The sequence below is a fragment of the Meleagris gallopavo genome, chromosome 1 (genome assembly GCF_905368555.1).
Source record: "Meleagris gallopavo chromosome 1, MGAL_WU_HG_1.1, whole genome shotgun sequence".
Taxonomy (NCBI): Eukaryota; Metazoa; Chordata; class Aves; order Galliformes; family Phasianidae; genus Meleagris; species Meleagris gallopavo.
Window position 1 is genome coordinate 61,142,411 of NC_139404.1, and position 22,110 is coordinate 61,164,520.

At 39.3% G+C, this 22,110-nt stretch overlaps 1 protein-coding gene across 3 annotated transcripts in view; it reads left to right on the forward strand.

Annotated features, from left to right (window-relative positions):
* BCL2L13 (BCL2 like 13) overlaps nucleotides 1-22,110 on the forward strand; it is a 42,192-nt gene that overhangs the window by 12,716 nt on the left and 7,366 nt on the right. For all 3 annotated transcript variants that reach the window (XM_085230549.1, XM_085230542.1, XM_085230555.1), the window contains 4 exons: nucleotides 1,368-1,478; nucleotides 2,387-2,543; nucleotides 5,252-5,321; nucleotides 11,844-11,987. In XM_085230549.1, the coding sequence (XP_085086675.1) occupies nucleotides 1,368-1,478; nucleotides 2,387-2,543; nucleotides 5,252-5,321; nucleotides 11,844-11,987 (482 nt within the window). The remainder of the gene's footprint in view (nucleotides 1-1,367; nucleotides 1,479-2,386; nucleotides 2,544-5,251; nucleotides 5,322-11,843; nucleotides 11,988-22,110) is intronic.

Genomic DNA, 22,110 nt, shown 5'->3' on the forward strand with positions numbered 1-22,110 from the left:
AGAAGTAAGAGAGCTAAGAAACTGTGTTTTGGGTAACTGTTGAAAGCAACAGAATTCAGGGCTAACGAGGACTGATAATTAGCCCAAATTATCCCAGAACTTTGGGATAATTAAATGGCTGGAAGTGAGGTTTTAAAGAAAAGTTTTGTGGTCAATTTCAATTCATGAATTTCGGGAGTAAGTTGATGCAAAGCTCACTTTACATGCAGATACAACAGTTAGTTCTAAATAGGACATTAATAGGGAATCGAAAGAGAAAAGAAAATTGTAGTGGTAGGTTACTGACTCAGTGATGTATAGTGAAAATGAGTCAGTGATTAATAGAATGGTTTTTGTAATGTAGTTTCAGAATAGAATTTAAAGAAATGTTTGAAAGCTGATGGAATAAACCAAGACAAATGCTGGAGATAAAAAACACCAAGAGAAAACAGCTAAACTAGCCCCTGCACCAGTACCTGTGCCAGAAAGCAGCCAGTAACTTGCTGTACTGCCTTATACTGGAAAAGTTGACAGTTAGAAGGCAGTTCAAATGTTCTAAAATATTTATGCCTGTTTAGAAACAGATTGTAGTTCCTCTTCATGTTTATATACATACACAAACTAATAATGAAGATGGTTGAAATTATATATAAACCTGAATGGTATGACTGAAACAATTTCTTGTGACAAATGACACAGAAGATGTATTTGTGATATTCGGGAACGTGCAGCCATTTCATGTCTTTAAATGATGTAATTAGGAAATGAGCATTGACAATTGACTGACCATGGTGGGGTCATTTGTGTCTACTGTTACTTATGAACCCTGTACTAAGTGATTTAATTGTGGCCTGAAGGCTCCCAACAAACAGTGAGCTGATGTATAGTTGATATCTTGTCAGAACTTTTCATTGACAAAGCAGAGTGTTTTTGTAGATTTTGCAGAGATCAGTATAAACTTTGTATTCTGCTATTTAAAATAAATGTTAAGACTGAGAGCACCTACTTTGTTCTATAGTTTGATAATGAATAAATTAGTTTTAATGATGACTTGTTCGTGCACATTTTGGGTTGATTTTGGTCTTAAATTCAAGATAAGTTTGTTTTTAAAGCTGTTATGTACTCTGTGGCTTTACAGGTCTGGATTTCTAATTTATTATTATTTTTTAATATTCATATTCTATCTTCCAGAAATCTCGACCTTTGTGTTTTGTAGTTCATATAATAAAACTTACTTAACAAATGCACTTAAGGCATCACATATCATGCTGCTTTCTGAAATAAAATCTTCATCTTGAATTCCTTTACTGTTAGTATTTCAATATCGTGTTCCATTATTTACCTTATTTGAAATATTACATTGGAATAATTTCTCTTATTTCTTTTAGGGACTCAACAACAGCTTATGGCACAACATGCTTCAGAGAAAGAGGCTTTGGAAAAGATTAAAATAGAAATCGAGGAGGAGCTAAAACATCTTGATGAAGAGATCTTGGAAGGTGCTCTTCGAATTTTCCCCTCACAATTGATAATTGGTTAATTTATAACAAGTACTCTAGTTAAAGAGATACTTGGATGCATTGAATCTCTTCACCTCCTCCCTCCAGCTAAGATTTCTACACATTGTCATACGGAGTTAAATGTTACTGTGTGGAGTGGTGCAGTCTAGCCAAAGCAAACAATTGAACTGCTTTTATTAGACTGCTATAAATAATGAAATGTAAACAGCCCTTAAGCTGCTTCATGACAGAAGTGTAAACATACTGAAATGACTAGAATTCTGGGTAGTGTGGACTGCAACCATCAGGTTTCTCACCTCCACAGTTTATTTTCTGGGACGTGCTTAAGTGGTAGCTCTGGCTTTTATGGGACTCCCAGCAAGAAACAGTTTGGAAACAATCTGCTTTGCATGTGTTTCAGATGGGAAGTATGAATTAGAATGATTCTATATCTGGTTGTATTAATCCACATAGGCCTTTCTGAGAAATTTTAAACAGAGAAGGAAAAGATTTATTAACAGAGTATTGTTTTAAAATGACATGTTGTAGTACTGCTGCAGAGATCCATAAGTGGGCAAATTTTACCATGGAAAAGAGGCTTTTTCAATGCTTCATCAGGACTGGCTTAAAAATTAGCATAAAAATGAGAATATTTGCTAATTTTCTGGTTAGTTGTGATAAGGGTAGAACAGAGAAATGTAGCTTAGAGTCATCTATGACTTGGAAGTATCACTTCCAGATTACATTTGGAACATACTTGTTTTACTAAAATTTGTTCAAAGCATGCTATTCTATGGAGTTTTGATTTCTTTCTCCATCATATGAATTGTGTTTAACTGATAGGATGAGAAATCTGAGACTACTGTTCTTATATGTGTCTACTTTATTTTATATACTTTTTCTTTCAGCTTTTACTAGTACAGGATTTGACTGCCACACTTCCCCAGTGTTCAGTCCTGCCAATCCAGAAAGCTCAATAGAAGATTGCCTGGCTCATTTGGGGGAGAAAGTATCCCAGGAATTGAAAGAACATCTGCACAAAGCACTAGAGAGCTTGCTTAGCAAGTGAGTTTCCATTTGTTTTTTCAAAGGGAAGGTGTTTTGATTTTGTATTATGATTGCTACTGAAATGCTAAAGATAACACTACATTCTGTATTGCATTTCTCTTTTTCAGTGTCTCTATCTGGTTACGTTCTTGTTTTGTGTTTTAATGTGTGAGTACTTCCTTGTCCTCCTCTTTGGATTAATGTAAATTCTGAAAAAATTTTAAGCTTTTATCATTGAGCTTCTGAGACCAGTTTAAGTATTCTGAGTAGTTGGTGAAACTAGAAGCTGAGAGCTGCCAGTTGCCATTGCCAATTTTATGAATGCTGGGCTGTGCCCATGTTAACTTGCCCTACCTAGTAGTTAAGAGCAGAGCTGGAGGCTTAATAAATAGTCTGACCCAATCTGAGTGGGAGAGTCGTCTTGAAGGAAAGGTGTGTGGATGCTTTATGGCAACCTTTCAGGACACATGTCTGAAGCAAATGTGACTCCATGAGCTAACCTTGGGGCATTAGGAGCTGTCCTTCCAGTTTAATCTTATTGTTTAAATAACACATGTACTTGCCATGCTAGTATCTTAGTTAGTGTCATTTGTAAACTTGTAAAATTGCTGTGGTTGCTTGTTTTTCTAATATGAATTACTAGCCTCATTTAAATGGATCCACATAAAGTACTCCTCACTGTTCAGAATGACTTCCAGAATGTGTTTGTAGAGAGCTGGAGATGTAGAGTGCTACGTTTGGATGGTTACAAATGCAGTTGTAAAGACAGCATTATCAAATAGCTATCTGAGACTGTTTTATGGATTCATTTAAAGGAAGCTGAGAATTTCTAGTATTATTCTCTCCACTGCTCATGAAATGTATCCTAGATATCAGTGTCTAACAAAAAACTCCAGTCTCATAAATGGGGTTAAGCATGCCATACAGGCTTTGAAGAGGCATCTCATGTCCTTGCAAAGGTAATTCCCTTCATGGCAGACTTCTGCAATATTGTTAATTTGAAAGTCAATCCTTCTAGACATGAGGAAACATCTTTAACTGTCAGGTTTCTGAAGAGGTGTGTGGAGTCGCTGTCCTTGGAGAAACTCCAAAGCTGTCTGGGCATGTCCTGGGCAGCCTGCTGTAGGAGACCAAGCTTGAGCAGGGAGTTTAGACCAGATACCTTCAGAGGTCCTTTCCTACCTCAGCCTGTGATTCCTTAACTAAGTTGTCTTCTTGTAGAAGCTATAATGGTTGTTGATTTTTATGTCCAATTTTATTGAAGACCGATGAACTCGGCCATGGATTCAACATCAGAGGTCACATGTAACATCTGGCTAGACAGATGGAGGCAGTTGTCTCTCTTCACTGACTCATCCACAGGAAAACTCTTCATTTAACCTTCAGAAATCAATACATATACTGTCTGTTTCTGTATATAGGTTTAATAGGATCAAAACGTAAATTTAATGTAATGTAAACTAAAAATTGTGTAACAACAAAAATGCCTTCTAGGGTACAAGTTTTCCTTTAAGCAACAAAAGATGTGTTAGTATGTTCCTCCAGAAATGGCAGACACTTATCTGCCTTAACAAAACCATCCATTTAGATGTTGTACTGAGGGACATGGTTTAGTGGGAAATATTGGTGATAGATGAACAGTTGGACTTGATGATCTTGGAGGTCTTTTCCAACTGTAGTGATTTATGATTCTGTAAATATATATATGAAGTCTGAAACGCCTATGAAAATGTGGTGGCATGCGTATTTTTTTGTAAAGTGAACTAGAAATACTGTCCAGACTGTCAGTAATATCCTTTCTGCAGCTGCTGTTACTCTTCTCATCCTAGTGATTCATTTGGATTTGCATTCTAAAGGGATTAATGTACCAAGGAAGTTAAGAGAATGCACTTAGAATGACAAGCTCAAATTATCTTTTCTCCAGTGTACTTTAATGTTGTTTTTTCATCAACGTTTCCTACTATATTATTTGACAAAATATTTATTTGTTTTGCTAGTATTTTATGTTTTCCTCTCATGTGCCTATACGCAAGTATCTTTGTGTTATAGTACAGCAAGCCTGTTAGATTTTGGAAGGTTATTAAAGTTCACTAAGCAGTTAGCATTTCTTCTCTCCAACATCAGATACTACTTTTTCCTTTAAACTGAAGTCTGAACTTGCCTTCTGTCTGGCTTCAGGACAACTGCTTTTGAGGCAGTACATCTTCTCTTATCACTTGTCAGAAAGTCTTCATTGTTGTTGACTGTAAGGTACTATTTGATCTTGGAGGAAAGAGTAATTTCATCATCCCAATTCAGAGAACCTAGAGGTGTGATAGATTTAAAATGAGAAGTCTTGTTGAAATGTCTACTGAAATACGATGATTTTTTTTGCGATCAAAAGCGCTATCTCTTGCAGCTAAATACTTGAACTCTAATATAATGTTAATGTTGCCAAGTATATGTTGGTTGGTAGCAAGTCAGAGAACCTACTTATCTTTAATTTGTAGACTATCAGATTTTTTTAATGCTTACCTAACCAGTTACTTGAAATTGTATAACTGGAAAAAGGTGATGCCTTCTTGCCCAGCTGCTGGTGGTAAAACATGAGAGTTTTTGGCTCTTGAAAATTACTTGCTGTAATATATGTGGAAAAAAAACCTTATTATCAGAAAACTGAGAATTTTATTTTATTCTTGTTCTTTTGTTTCCTTTTATAACTTTCAGTGTTGGTTTAACTTCTGCAGGCCAGTAACATATCAAGAATATCGAGAGCGCACACAAGAGACAGCTGCACATGCCAGTGGATGGAACAAGGTACTAAATAAGTGGCTTTGACTTTGATATCTCCTGCATCGATTTGATGTCCACAGTTTCTTGCAAGGGGCAGCTATACTTTACAGAGGACCGAAATTAAAAAACTCAATTGTTTTTAGTGTGAAATAACATGTACTTTCTTAATAGGGGATGTAGGCATACTACGTAGTTTTTAGATAATTTAGCCAGAAGTGATTTAATTGAAGTGTTAGGTCAATCTTCCTTTATTACAGTAAAATGAAATGTTAGAGTTGTTGCTTGACATAATTTTTGGTGATAGTTATTTAAAAAAAATAATAATTAATTTCCAAAGATATGTTTATTGTTCTAGCAGTTTCAAATACAATCTGAGACTATAATGTTTTCATAATATTTGTCTACCATTTCTTTGCTTCCAACTCAGGCTCAAAATAAAATTGCTAGCATCCTCACAGTATTTCAGTTGTTCATAATATGTAAGGGAGAGTGTGTGCCTGGTTTCAGGAGTGGTTGTCTCAAATGACACACTTTTTCACTTTCTCCAGAACATGAAGATTTGTAAGCGAACTGCCTTGTGATAGCTTGAAAGTAAAATGAGTAGAATTACTGTCCCCAGATTCATCTTTCATTAATCATTCCAATTCATAATATTAGTCACTTTCTGACAGGTTCAGTGTGCATCAGAAAAATAGTGGAATAACTATTTGCAAACTTAATGACAAATGAATGTTAAGACTTAGTCTCAAAGTTAAAATAGAGCAAGAGGCCTTTTTAAAAAATTCATTTCCTTAACTAGATTTCACTGCTTACTTCAGAAACCGATCATCTAAGAAAGGGTGTGGGCACTTTTAAAGCAGTTTGTTAATGTTGCTTGACGAGTTCAAGCCTATGGCTATGGCAGTTATAATTGCTGTGCTTGCTTTCAGTTTGTTGTGTTGTGATTCATAACATCTTAGTGAAAGCAACCATGAAATCTGGTTGTCAAGGAGGTTCTTCAAGATTGTACCTTTTACTTTCCACTTGATGGAGGAAGTGGATGGAGCTTTGTTTGCTCCCTACTGCATCTCCTCTTGCAACTGTAGCCCTGGGTAGATTGATTTGGAGATTTATGATTCAACCTCTCGCTGTTGCATTTTTGCAACATGACAGCTTTTGTTCTCTGTCAGCTTTTGATGAAGAGGATTAGCCAGAAGGTTTCTTTATCATCATCTTTACTTACCTGTAACATTTGTTGCTGTCCACAAGCAAACCTGAGAGGAAATTTTGTGCAATAGTACAGCATCTGTTTGTATTGTTTCTGTGGTAGCTTGATGCTTCAGGAATGTTTAGCAGTTCCTTTAATAATACTTGTTTTGAGGAGATGGAATATATTTCTTTGGTTTCATTTCCTTTTAAATTCCTTTACTGTCTTAAGCAGAGCCATGTTTTATAACAGAAAACATCTAAGTACCTTTCCTCCAACTTTAATGTAACTTAATTCTCAATCTAAAGAAGAGGCTGTTAGAAAAAATAATAAAAGTAGCAAGAAATAGATGAGCAGTGTTAGATCTAATTAGCAGGCATGTGTAATAGCAAAATGGAGTGGTGCTAGCCTTGGGTCTGTGAAGATCTGAAGAATATGCATTTAAACTGACTACCAGAAGACTTGTCTGCTCTTGAAAATTTACTGATATATTTCTGTAAGAACTTAGGAGTGTGGGAAGCAGTGAAGATATGTCCTTGGCATGACTACATTAAGAGGGGAAAGACAAATTAATAAGTTGGTAGTATTTAATAGTGAAAAAGATGAGAGAGAGGAAGCAAGAAACACAGTACTCCTGTTAGAAGAGCTATTTATGGATAGTTTCCTAACACTTCTTCAGGTTTTACATAAAGGTGTATCTCCTGTTGAACTTGTTTTTGTCAGTTTGCTAAGAATGATGCAGAAAAACTTTTCATTGTTCCCTGTTACATGCTCCTGGATATTACATATCCTTTAATTGCTTGGTTGGAGCAAAAACTGAAAGCACACAGTAGTTGTGGCAGATGAGAAAGGGTTAAAAATCTAGATAAGTTTTCCCACAGATAGACTTCTGGGTGGTACATCTGTGATGTATCAAGATGTCTGTGCTTTTTGTAGCCTACAAATGAGAATCTCACTTTAAATTTTTGATTCTTGGCTGTTGAAAAGAAAATTGTATGGCCCCTTGAAGTAACTTGGACTTGGTGAGGAACCTAAGTTAGAATTAACTGATTTTCTGCTGTGATTTCATTTGTTTTTATTTGTGCATGTGTGTGTGTAGCTATCTTTCATTGTATGTGTTTATGTAAAAAAGCTCCTCCTATTTAATATATTGACTGTGATGTGCTCAGAGAGCCACACCAATCCCCAAATGGCACAGTGTCTGTGTGGCACAAGGCAGACACAAAGTCTTGCAAATCTGTTACATATATGTTACATATATGTGAGACACAGATAAGGTAAGCATATACTTCTGAGTAGGTGTTAAAATAGTGATGTGTAGGTATTAAAATAGTGATGTTAGTTAGGTAGGTGCAAGTTGAATGTGAACAAAAGCTTGATCTGCCTCGTTTACAGTTGGGAAGGAGTCATTTTTTAATCACGCTAATTTTCACAGAACTGGTTCGTTATGCAAGAACATAATGCTTTGAGATGTAGCTGTTATTTTTAACATTTAAAAATGTGGACCTTTTCCAGAGAGCAATGGTGTGTCTGAACTGCTGAAGGGTTACGATTAATTTGCAAGGGCTTGTCATGTGAAGGAATATTTTCACCCACTAAAATGTGAACATTCATTTCAATAAGAAAATATTGCTGGGTAAACATATGCATGGGAACATCTGTTCATCCACTGACATCCCACAGAAGCAAAGCTTACCTGGAGAAATTTGAAGCACTGGTTCTCAGTAATAGAATTTAAGGAGGAAACAAAAAAAAATAAACTTGTGTTTCTCAGAAACACTGCGATGTGGAAATAATGGATATAGTGATGGATTCTGTGAAGAAAAGGATAAGGCTCTCTTTAAAATAAAACCAAGCTAATACCACACCAAGTTTAGAGGGATTTGTGTTTCTGTAATAAATGTGTTTTGAAATCTGGTAGTGAAACATTGCACTGTTGAGGTTTTTATGCTATGCTTAATATTGAATAGTATGTAAATACTCAAAAAAAAAAAATCCCACTAGTGTGCATCAGATAAAAGGATGACGAGTACTGAAACTGAGAGTCAGCTGAGATAGTTGTTAGGTTAGCAGTCATCTTACTGACGTTGTTTTATTAATCTTTGATTCCCAGTAATCAGTGAGAACTAATTTTTGTAAATAATAAGGTGAATTTTTCTGTTGAAATAGTCAGAAGATGCACGGAAATGGCAATTACTTTTGATGCAACTTCCTCAAAATCTTCTTGGAATATTGTACTATTTGATTTTTGTTTTGCAGACATTTAGATTGCAGTACTGTAGTGAGGGATTACTGTAGTGTAGTTGGCAGAAATTTTTCATTTACACAATCAGAAATCTTCTGATAGTAACTTTTTTTTTTTAAATGATTTCCCAGAAGTTTTCTCCTGTCAACTGTTTGCTGGTTTGCTATGCTTGATTTTGTCTTTGTGTTTCTTCAATCAGAGTATAAATAGCCCCTGCTACTCTCTCCTATGTGTATTGGTGGAGTGAATTGCAAATGCTTTGAACTGTAAAGGGTCCATTTTAGCTGTGGTTTGGTTTAAAACTTATCACTATTCACATAGCTACTGTTAAGTACAAAAAGCTGCAGTTAGCCTTAGTGGGAGTACTATGAACCTGATTAATTTGCAAACCTGGTCTCCCTACTGGTGATCTCTAAGATAGAAGTCTCAGTAATCTCAATGGGAAAGAAGAAACAGTCTGTGTTTGTCAGTCTGCACAAAACTGAATATCAGTGTTTGAATTTGGTCCTTAGCTGTAAAGGCCTACAAAGGACTCTAAATTTGGGAGGAATGGGTAGATTAGATATTTAAGTTGGCAAAGGAAGAAAGCAGTAGTTTGAACTCTCTTCATTTCCTAAGCAGCCTCTTTTTCTTTTTTGCCTTTGTTTCTTTCCCCTTCACCTTAAAGTAGATGCCAAATATTTTGAAATTAAAATCTTCATGCTGTTGTAGAATTAAGTGGATGCACCCAAAGCTTAGCTAGTCCTGACAGCATATTTTCTTTAATCCAAAAAGACTGAAGTTTCCTCTGATGCTTACCTCACCTTGACCTATGCCTTATGCTTATTCACATAGCTATAAGCCTGCAGCTTTTCTGCCTCTGATTCAAGATTAATTACAAGAAACTCAGCAAAAAAAAAAAAAAAAGGCTAAGAAACCACAAAGTTTTTAAAATTCGAGTACCATCTCATTTCTAGTTACATGAATGAAGCGTTAACTGTTTTTCCCAGAATAATAATATTACCTGTACTCTGTAGTATTGGACTCTCTCTGTTTTTAATCAATTGGAATGTCTTAAATTTGTCAGATTACAGGCATTTTTAATACCTTATCTATTTTTAGGGATCCATCTGAATGTGATTCCACCATGGATTTAGTACAAATGTCAAACCCAGCCAAGTGCCCACTCTTCTTATGCTTCTTCCTTCAGCTTTGATTCCCAAGGTGTGATTTCTGGGAATAGTAATGGAAGACATTTACACAAAAGAAGATCAGGCTGAAAGAGGAGACTGGAGAAGGAAGGGGCACTTGGAGTTCAATCTGAGCAAACGTATTAACCTGGATCTACCTTGTGTGGGCAGGAAACAACGTTCTGATTTGCAGCGTTCTGATGATCCTCTTCAGCATTTACAGAGAATAGAAGTACAATGCAGTTGTCACAAACTAGATGCAGTAATATTAGCAGTACTTTCTCTTGTATGGTAATAAAGCTTTTCCAGATGCTAATGACTTCAGTTCATACCAGTTTTTCCCGAACTTGGCAAAGTACTGCATAAACTTTGCCCAGAGGGCCACTCACATAAAGAATAAATGTAGAGTTTAAAAGTTCAACTGCGTGTTGTTTAGGCAAACAACAACATAATTTCAGAAGGAAGCATCTAGAACTATGTTATATTAAGGAGGTGAGTTAGTGCATTTTCCAGAGGAATTCACATTTGAGTTAAGGCTGTATGTTCTGTTAAACACAAAAAAGGTTGGAAGGAGAAGAAGAGGTAGGAAAGAAGGCAAGGATTTCTGTACAAAGTAAATTTGGCATAGAAGAGAGAGTTCAATGTAGAGAGGGCTGTGTATTTATCGCTTGAACTAGGCTTGTAATCTTATTCTGCTGTGCGGAGTTCATAAAACTGTACAATAGCCTAAGTTTGAAGGGACCCATAAGGATCATTCAGTCCAACTCCTGGCTCCAATGCAGCACCATCCAAAATCCAAATCCTGTGTCTGAGAGCAGCGTCCAAATGTTCCTTGAACTCCTGCACTCAGGGCCCTGCCCACAGCCCTGTGCAGCCCGTTCCATGCCCACCGCCCTGTGGTATAGACCCTGTCCCTAACCCCCAGCTGCCCTCCCCTGACACAGCTCCATGCCGGTCCCTCGGGCCCTGTCGTTGTCACACAGAGCAGAGCTCAGCGCTGCCCCTCCGCTCCCTGTGAGGAGCTGCAGCCGCCATCAGGCCTCCCCTCAGCTCCTCTGCTCTGGGCTGAGCAAACCAAGGGACCTCAGCCACTCTTCACACACCTTGCTCTGCTGACCCTTCCCCATTTTCATAGCCTCAGACTGCACCCAGAGCTCAAGGTGAGGCCATAGAGCAGGACAACCTGTTCCCTTGCCTGGTGGCAGTGCTGGGCCTGATGCACCCCAGGATGCAATTGGCTTTCGTAGCTGCCAGGGCACATTGCTAACTCATGCTCAACTTGCTGTTGGCCAGAGACCAGAGTCTGTGGGCTGCTCTCCTGCCTCTTGTCCCTTACTCTTTAGCTAGGTTTGCCCCTTCCCAGATTCAGAACCCAGCGCTTGCCAATGTTAAGCGTCATAGAGTCTGGCTGACAGCTTGATGTGATTCCATTTTTTTTTATAACCGTTTGAGCCCAAGTTATTCGGTTATGTTCTGTCTGAAAGCAGAATGTAAACTTCTAAAAAGACTGTCTAATGCAATGCATCTATTAAAAAATGAGTATGAGTTTGCTGTTTGAAAACAATTTGGATGCATAGTGTTTTAAACAATAATGTTGCTTTTTGTCTCTTCTGATGTTGAAAGTTCTGGACCTATTCTTGCTTCTTTTTACCTGAATCTTGTTTTGTGGAAACATGGTACTCAAGAAGCCACTGCAGTCCTGTTCTGTGAAACTGCCAAGTTACACTGTGATGTTTTGCTTTATCAGATTTAAGTGCTCTTTTCCTACTGTTTTGTATTGTATTTCTGCATCTTGTCTTCACAAAAATGATGCATATATTCCCCTGATAACTTGGAACTTTCAAATTCAGACATTTCTGTAGGTCACATAAGTTCTTCTGTTTCACCTGCCTCAGTAGTACTGATAACATTCTCTGAATTTTTTTGTAATTCTTGTTTTTTTGAAGGTCTTGGTGCCCCTGGTTCTGCTACAGCAATTTCTGATGGAATTGACCAGAAGAGGCCAGGAACCACTGAGTGCACTTGTGAACTTTGGAGTGACGTATCTAGAAGACTATTCTGCAGACTATATCATTCAACAAGGAGGTTGGGTAAGAAGATAAAGTTGAATTTCCATGTTTTGTTCAAAGCTTATTTCTAAGCATGGTGCTAGCATTGAAAGCTAAGAGGAGTTAATGGAAATAAGTCTATGAGAGGATGCCTCAGGGGGGAAAAAAAAAAAAAAAAAAAAGCAAGAGGTTAGAACCATATTGTTCATGCAGTTGGAAAGGGGTCTCAGGCAGTAATGTATTTCACCTCTCTACCCTAAGGCAGAACTGACTTTTACCCATTCGTTGCTTCTGTTCACATTAAAGATCTATATGATTGGATGCCACCATTTCCCCAGGCAGTTTGTTCCAGTTCTTTGCATGTCTGGTTTGTGATTTGTTAAATTGCTGTTGATATAGAAAATGTCCTCAGAAGTAAAATAATAGTTTTCATACACTGCATGTTGAGATGCTAATACACTGCCACATAGTTGAGCTTTTGTTTGAATGCTCTTTCTTGTTAATATACAGAATTGCATTTACATGCAGATACTCTTAGCATAAGAGATACTGTGCCTGAAAGCATCATCTTTTTAATCTTGTCTGCATGCTACAGTGACTGCTGGAAATGGTATATGCTTTTTTCCCCCTCTTAAATTTCAGAGAGTTTTAGCAGATAAGTAATTGGGGAGCACTTAGTACAGAAATGCCGAGAGGTACAAATTTATTTTTATAAGTGACAAAGTAGCTAACATAAATTGAATTTTACATAGGAACAATCAAGATCTCTCTGTGCTGCATTTCCTTGTGGAAATCTTTAGGTTCACAGTATCCAATGTTCCTGAGTCATGGCATGCTAAGCAAGTTACATTTTAAAATACATCAGATAGCTCACAGCTGTTGAGTTGCGTCTTGAAGGCAGAGCTGTGCTAAAGGAAGTTGAGCTTTAGATTACTGGGTTTGGGAGGGATACCAAATTTGAATGGAATTAATCTGGGATTAGGAAAATGCAAGTTGATTTATTATAAAAAAATAAAGCTCTTCAGGAAAACCCCGTGATTAAAAAGCATTAGTAGGAAAAATCTCATTTGACTTGCATCTCAGATTTCATGAGTTTACCGAAAATTTTCTGTGGGAGTAGTTAGTTTCAGAATTTCTGTATGTCTGTACCTCCCTAAATCCTTTCACTTCTTGGCAATTGTGGTTAATAGTTTTCAAAACCTCTTGGGGTTGGAGTGGGAGGGTGGAGGGTTTATCTTTAATGGACAGAAAAACCGAACAGCATGCATCCAAATGACCTTGAGTCACTGATAAATGCATTTCCATTTCAAAGTCTTTTTCTCACAGGGAAGGCACTTTTGACTGTTGTGGTTTAAGCTGGCAGGTGGCTGAGCACCACACAGTCTTTTGCTTACTCCTTCCCCTTCCCGGTGGGGTGGGGGAGAGGATCAGGGAAAAAAAGGTGGAACTCATGGGTTGGGATAAAACTATCTACTAGGATGGAGTAAAGGAAAATGATAACATTTATGACAATATATATGTGTGTGTGTGTATGTATGTTTATATATATATACACATATATGTATGAATGTATATAACAAGTGTTGCACAAGCAATTGCTCACCACCCCCTGACTGATGCCCCGCTAGCCCCACTGAGCAGCGGAAGAGAGAGAGATGAACCCCCACCCCCTTCAAGACTGCTTCTGCATGGTGTCACATGGTATGGAATATCCCTTTGGCCAGTTTCAGTTAGCTGTCCTAATTCTGTCCCCTCTGAACAACTTGGGTCCTTTGCTGAGAATGGCCTTGGCTCTCTACAGTACTGCTTAGCAGCAACTGTAAACAACGGTGTGTTATCAACATTGTTTTTCCTCCTAGAACCAAAATTGTACCAGACACTCTAAGGAAAACAGTTCCATCCCTGCTGAAATTAAGACATCGACTTTAAGAGGAATGGGTATTAGTGTTATTTTGTCTCTGTGCTGTTGTTTTGTTTTGTTTTTTACCTCAGGAAGGCAGTGATCTGTTCTCTAGCCCCCATGTGAGGCCTGCTATAAACATACTTAATACAGCACAAAGCCTTTGAACACAGCAGCTTTCCAGCATAGCCTCCGAGGGAGGGGGATGTGCTTTGTGTTTGTGTGACTGTGCATGTATGTACAGATCTGGGTAGTCCGCATTTAATGGGCTACAAACTTGTCTGTATACATCCATTCAGGCATAAAATCAGACTGACATAAGCAGTGCAGCAAACAAGCCAGAGCTATTTTTGAAACAGCAGAAGAGGCGAGGAAAGAGGCAAGGTGATGAAAATCCTTTCCAACTGAATTAACGTAGCCACGCTAACCCTTTGTGAGTTGCTGTGGGTATGGGGCTTGAGGCCCACCTTGTTTGCAGTTCTACTTGGAAAAAGGGAATATATGGTTTTACTGTCTTCTGTTTCCTGTAAGGAGAATGTTCATTTCTATAGGGTGACATGCTTCTCAGTTTGTTCTGAATCTGTGGGATTGTATTCTGGGAACGTCCGTGCGAAGGGCAGGGAGTGGAAGATGCATGTTTTTGAGCAGGGCTGGGGGAGAGCTGCACGGCAGGCTGTGAGCTGTTACGCAAGTGTTTTGAATTCATAAGAGAGGCATCTGCCACAGGAGTGCTGTGTGCCAGATCAAGCTGTCAGTAATACTTTGCTAGTACCGTAAGGGCAGTGTATAAACCTAGGAGTCTCCGGTGAATTACGGTGTTATGACAGTAAGAGATTTGGGTTTTCCATTACTTCAAACATTTACTTCTTACATGTGACAAGTATTTTGCTTAAAGCTGAAAAGATACCAGAACAGCCTACCTACAGTTTTGTAGATGTGGAGCAAAGGAGAGCTTTATGGGAGCCTGTTTTTCAATGGTGGACTGAAAAATGTTTGTAATCTTATCAGGTTCTCTTGCATTTCTTGGCACCGTGTAATTTGGGATCCTCCTCAGTATTTTGAGTGAAGCCTACCTTTGACAGAAGAAAAGTAGTCAGTGGGAAGAGCAGGGGCTAGCTGAGCCTGTCTTCTTTCCAAACTGCTGTTCTGCAGAGTCAGAACATTATGGAGTTGCATCATCCATTTGCTGTATAACACAGTGCTGCTGCTGTAGATCTTGAAGAGCTCCCGAGATTCTGCCTGCATACAGGGTTTCAAGCTATTTTGTGGGCTCAGGAGCCATCCAGGAAAGCATCTGACTGAGGACTATGGACAACAGTTATGAGAAGCAGAATTGCTAGCTCAAGAGAATAAAGATTGAAAAAATTGATAGTGGGGGAATAGATTTCAATAAATCAACGTGACTTGTGAGAAATGGGAAATTTGAGATTCTAGCTGTAAAGCCTCTAAGGTGAGAAGTATCTTTTGGATTTTTTTTTTCTCTGTCATGTAGAGATGTAGCGATGAGACAGTGAGTGTTCCCCTCCCATTCTTCCTTCAGGCACTAAAATTTTTATTCCCTTAATTGTTAAATTAAAGGAGTGGGACTGGGTTGTAATGATTGCTTAGGAGGAGAATGGCTGGCATATTTTCACTCCGAAGTGCGTATGATATTTTGATATTATGATTCTGGCTGTTGTGTTGTGTAAGCCTTCTGAAAGGGCTGCCTGTCTTCGGTGTGCTGCGTATTGTGTTTGGATGCAGCTGTCACATAGGCGTCAATGAATGAAGAGCTGAAATGACTACTCCATCTGGGTTACAATCTCACAGATTTGCGGGTAGCTGCAAGCTGTGTTTAGAAGGCCGTAGGAGAGCAATGTAATCTTGCTTTCTTCTGGATATTCTCTGTTTTGCACCAGCTGCAGTGAAGGGTTTTGCTGCAACACTAGCATTTACTCTGCTTGACTTTATGTATGATCTCTCTTTGGAGCAAAAGCATGTTTGGCATTTCAAGTGCACTGAATGGCTGTGTGAGGATACACATTTCTTTCTTCTGATGCTGTTTTGATCCCAAATGAATCCTAGAATCCAGTTTCCTTACCATTTTGAACCACCACAAACCAATTCCCAGCTTAATTTGGCAGTAATTCCATTCTTCTGTTTCCAGAGACCAATGTTAGGGCTCAACAGACTGACGTGCAGTGTACACACTCTCCCCTCCCATCTCCTCCTATCCCCTCCCTTTCCCTCCTCTTACTTCCCCTCCCTTTTTCCTCTGTCTGACTTCTCCAGGACTGAATGTTGCTGCATCAGAAGCAATTCTTGGTCTCCTGCAAAAGTGCACAGTAAGGCCAGTCAGCTGGTAAGGTTTTTTTCCTCTTCCTTTCCCATCCCTCCTTCCAAATAATTTATTTCTCCTCAAGCTCTGTATATTGTGAGTTTTAGTGGCTAGATTTCATATATCTGAAGATGTATATAAAGAGAAAAAGCATAAGATTACTTGGAAGCTAGGTACTTTTTCTCAGGTTCTCTCTCCTGTTACAAGCCTACCTGCTTTTCAGTTGTTTGAAAGATGTGAAATAAGTGCATGGTAAGGCTCAGCTGGTAATCTTTTTTTTTCTCAATGGGAGGCTGCTATTTGTATTTTTGACAATAGCTGAAATTGTCTCTGCCCTCCCAGTGTTCATGTCTCGGGATGTTCAGATCTGAATTTGAGTTTGACTAGCCGTTGCATGTGTTGAAGATGATAAATTTCCTTGAAGTATGCATAGTGTTAATAGTTTCTTAGCTTTAGAAGGGCCGTTCTTTCTCTCCTGTGTTTTGGTTTGGGATTTTCTGCTGTTCTTGACATTTTCTTTGCTGCTGTTGATCGAATAATCTGTGTGCTGGAGTCTGTTAACTGTCTGGACAAGGGTAAAGAGGCACTTGTCATCCTGGGGAAAGGAGGCAGGCAGCTGGTGCAACTGGAGCAGCAGTCCAGGTGTCTGCCTTGAGAATGACAATGCAAAAACAGACAGACCTGCTACGCTGGAGGAAAGAGACGAAAATTTAATGCGGTAGAGATGCAAGAAAGGGCAATCTAATTAGAGAAGTTTTATATAGGAGTTTTCCTTTCAAAATAATTATAGTTTATTTCTGTCTTCGAAAATGGCAATGAAATATATACACTTCTGTTTATGTGTAACTTCTTCAGTACAGGAACAGATTTTTTTAGGCACCGTGGCTGAAAGGGAAGGAACTTAAATGGCGAATGACTGAGCAACTAGGTCTCCTTTTCTTTTTTCCTTTCAACAGCTTCAAATCAGTCTGTCTAAAGAAGTCGTCTCTAAATTACTGGTTTTACTTCAGCATACACAGCTAAGACTGAAGCCTTAGGAGCTGTTGCTTTGGAATTGGCACTCTGCAGGTAGTAGAGGTTATGCTGGAGGACAGGGAAAAGTAATAGGATCATTTCTGCAGGCTGTTCTAGCCAAAACAGTCTTGAAGGGAATGAAAGTAGTGTCTATAATATCAGCGTGCTTTTATTTGGTTCAGATGAACAATTGATTCTCTTTTTTTTTTTTTTTTTTTTTTCCCTCCCACAGTTCTGTTTGTGTATTCTGCTCTGGTTTTCTTGTCTCCACCTATCTTAAGTTTCATGAAGGTGAATGCTACAGTGAATGAATGTCTCAGGGGCTTTTAATGCTACTATTATTTTTGAACCATGTTAGACCTGAGGTTTGTAAGCTCATACTCTCACCTCTGGTGAAACTTGTTACTGTGGGAAATTTGCTTATTTCATCAGAGGGAGCTCTCTTGGGATTCCAGGATGTGGGCAAATTCATAATTCATTGCCTCCTGTTTTTTAAGCACAAATGCAGCTGATGGTTTCCTATTACTTATATTGCTGCTGTGACTTATATTACTGATGTGTAGAAAAAAAATGACTTGAGCCTCATCTCGTTTCTCTTTGATAGATTATGTTACAAGGTAAAGTGAATACTCCAGCCTGAGGAACTTCCTAGCTATGTCAAGTGTTTCGAATTATTTTTATCATAGTAAATATTGCTGTTCTGGAACATTCCACTTTCTGACAGCATTTTTTCCTGTACTGCAAGGGGTTTTCTTGGGGATTTACATAGAATCTCTGAATGGTTTGGGTTGGACAGGACTTGAAAGATCACCCAGTCCAAACCCCCTCTGTGGGCAGGGCTGCCACTCAGCAGCTCCAGCTGCCCAGGGCCCCATCCAGCCTGGCTTTGAATGCCTCCAGGATTGGGGCACACACAGCTTCTCCAGGCAGCTGTGCCAGGGCCTCACTGCCATCAGTGTGAGGAATTTCTTCCTTTTATCCAATCTAAATCTATTATCTTTTAGTTTAAAACAGTTGCCCCTTGTCTTATCACTGCAAGCCCTTGTGAAAGGTCTTTCCGTATTTCTTATAAGCACCCCTCAAATACTGGGTGGCCACAATGAGATCTCCCTGGAGCTGAACAAGCCCAGCTCTCTCAGCCTTTACTCTTAGGAGAGGTGCTCCAGCCCTCTCTTCATGCCCTCCTCTGAACCCCCTCCAACAGCTCCACGTCTTTTTTGTGCTGCAGGCCCCTGGATGCAGTACTGCAGGTGGGGCCTCACAGGGCAGAGCTGAGGAGGACAATCCTCTCCCTCTCTCTGCTGCCACCTCTCTGTTGATGCAGCCCAGAACACAGTTGGCCTTGCAGGCTGCAGGCGCACACTGCTGCCTCATGTCCAGCTTTTCATCCACTGGAACATCCAAGTCCTACCCAAATCATCCCTTGTGCAAACAGTCAGCTGTTGAAACTGTAGACCAGTCAAGCTTTTCAGAATATTAAAACACAAGTAAAATCTGTGTAAAGTTATGGGGAGGTGATGTGAAGGAAATGGTGTAATACTGGTCAAGTTGGTGATAATCTAGGGGACTTAATTTTATCTTTCTGGTTTCCAGTTCTTAAATACCTAATCTCCTCACAACTAGTAATTTCTAGTCACAGCATCTACAGCAATTTAGAAACAGTCACTTTAAATGCATTTGCTCTTGTGGACTTACAAGGCTGGGCTTTTGAAGTCTTCTCTAAGGTGCAGTAAGTGCTCTGTTAGGTGCGTTAATGGGTATCTCTTTCCATTCTTTAACAACACCTCCTTTACAGACATAACACTATTTTCTAGGGAAAAAAAAAAAAAGTTGTTTTTATCTTTGAGACAATCGGAATTTAACTTGAATACCTATTTCCACCAGAAACAGCTTCACATAAATGAGATTTAAATTATTATTCTGGTAAGTAAGATCTTCTTTTCTTATGCATGGTTGAAGTTTTTGTTGTATAACAGAAATAACTACCTTAGTTAGTAAATCTGTATGAGCTTGTCTGTATGAAATTAATAACAGACTAATTAGCAGACTATGAAAAATAGTACAGCATCAGTTTCTAGGTCTTGAATTTTTTTATTTTTCTGTTTAATGTCTTGAAATCATAATTGAAACCGAGATACGATTTTAAGTAATTCCTAAGTTCTGACTATATGTTAAAGGTTGGTAGTGTTCTGGATCCACTGCTGAGACTGATTTTCAGCAAAGTTCAGATTACTGATGCTTGCATAGATCCCCGTAGATCAGATATAGTGATTGGCTTCTGGAGCTTCAATTTATGTCTGCAAAAAGTACCTCAAAAGAACTAAGTTTATCTTCTCAAGGCTGCCACGTGTACTGTGCACCATCCTGCTTATGTTCAAGCTAAGAGGGGAACTGTCTGGTTCTCCTTCCTCATACCGTGGCTTGCTTGTGCCAACTCTCCCTCAAGTGGCAGTAGTTGGAATCAGGAGTGGTGGTGCAGCGTGGTGCAGTGAAGGACGTCCTTTGGCTTCTGTGTAAGAATGCTGGAGGAAAAGCACTCTAGTTCACAAGTGTCCCATCCCTCATTTAAAAAAGCAGAACTTGGATTTTTCTGGTCTGGAGGAATAGATGATCTCTTCATTTACAATAGATGAAGCGGATAAAGAAAGACATACGTACTTTATTTACCATTAAATCAAAATGGTGTGGCTTATATAAGGCCCAGAGTTATTAAAAATCCTTCCAAATGTTCCATCCTGTCCTGAATTAATCTGTTTGTTGGAGCTTTGCTTCTGGGTCACATCTGCAGATGAATCAAGAGAACTGTCCTAAATGTCATTCAGTTTTTATTGCAGCTGCTTTAAAAGAACATAGCAGACACACAAAAAAATTCAAACCCCAACCAAATCAGCAGTAAATCCTGGCTTTATCCTCTTAATTTGCTGAATTAACTCTTAATTCAGCTCAAGAAACGTTAATCATCTATCCTAAAGAATGTCGGACTGTTGGACTTCTCAATTAAAACTTCATAAACTTCTAATGAACCTAGTGAACTAGCATTGATGCTCAATATGTTGGCTTTCTACCTGGTTTTCACTGTTGGGCAATCAGTTTCTTCAGGCTTAGGGAGTTCTGTCCCCGAGGCACCGATGTGAAAGTGAAATTATCTGTGATGACTTGCTGCAGAAAGGGCTCACCTGGGCTTTATAAGGGTCTGATTTATAGGGAAGCAGTCGCTGATCACTTCCTTTTCAGTAAAGCTGAGCCTCTTAAGCCCATCCATTCTGATGAAGGCAAGGTGGGTGTGTGGTTTGTACACGAAGGCTTCACTGCCCATGTTCCCCCTATGCTGTCCCTTCTTCATTCCCTTACCCTTCCCAAAGCAGTTTAGCATGTTACTCCATGTTACGTGCACAGATCTTACCTGTGTTTTGTGAGTGATATCTCTCCAGTTGAAAGTGCTTCATATGGCATTTAAAAACTGCCCCAACTGGGGAATAACTAATGCCTCATCCTTACACGTCAGTCCAGCAATCGTATCACACTGAGCTAAGGTATTTTGCTGGGTCTGGGGGAGCTGCAGGTCCACATGGTTGCTGTGATGGTACTTTGTGCCATTTGTTTGTTTTATCTTTGCTAAACCATTTGTGGGTGCCCCATGAAGAATGACCTCATTGCGGCTCTCAGCTGCAGCATTCAGGCTCTGTAGATCTGGAAGCCTCTGCATTTACTCCCATTTCTTGGGTCTTCTCTTTCACTGCCCTTACATTACAGTGCTGCTTGCTTCTTCCTCAGTGACAGAGCTCTGTTTTGGTTTAATGGTGTGCAGTGCATTTGGAAAAAGAAACTGGTTTCATAGTGAAGCACAACTTTTGAGAGGGTACCGAAGTCTTGAGTTTTCAGTCCCTGCTGATAGAAGAGAACTTGCTTTGGATTTGTTGGTGTATGTGGGGTGTATGACCACTTTATAAATGTAATGCTTTATTACTTTATATATCCTTCTGAATCAAGACTTTGCATCCATCTTTTAACTATTTAGTGAAGGACCTGATCACTTTCAGCCTTCCTCCTGAAGATTTATGTGTATCATTTCTTCGTAGAGTTTCAGAGCCTGTCACTGATCCAGGTGATGCATATACGTACCCAAGCAATTTAAAGGAATTTATGAATTTTTTATGAACTTTCTTCTTTAATGCATAATTATCTTCCAAAAGTCCATGGGCTGAGAAGATGAGATTCAGATCCTGCCCCTGCCAAGATGCATTGTGAAGTCTTTATGTTCCCAGTGCAGGCTGTAGTACAGGATGGCACTGTTGTACTGAAGGGTCCGGAAATGAGGCAATTGAATTTGGTAAAATGGCAGGGTGTTGTTGGGGAATGAATAGAGAAACCTCACTCCTATGCTCACTCTGAGGTACGCTGGCCCCTTTTGACAAGGTTTATTGATGTGGTGATAATTCATGCCATGAGAGATTAAAATGTTACTGCCCGTAAGCTCCCCAGATCTCTCAAGTCCCACTTCAGTGCTTTAGCCAGAGGTCCGTTCCTGCTTCATTTGCTCTTCAGTTAGTACAAGTGATGAACAGTGTTTGCTCTTTCTCTCCTGTGCCTGCATGCTCTGTTTTGTTCTGTTTTGTTCTGTTGGTGCGGAGATCCTTCCCCCTTCCAGAGGCTCTGTGGAGGCAGAGCCCAGCCCCTCACGCTTCTCAGGGAAAGGGAGCTTTGCTTCTGGCCTCGCTGCTGTCAGCTCTGCTGATACGCCCACTGAAGGGTAGAAACCATTCACTTGTAGGCAGGCACTGAATTCCTTACGTGTTAGGAACTAAGTGATGACTGGGAGTTACCAAGGCTGAAATGCATTTTCCTTCTACTCTGGAAGCAGGGCACTGGGATAGATAGAGCATTTTTTGGCATCAGTGCGAGCAAGAGCAGCTGCTGGCTTCCATCTACCCTCA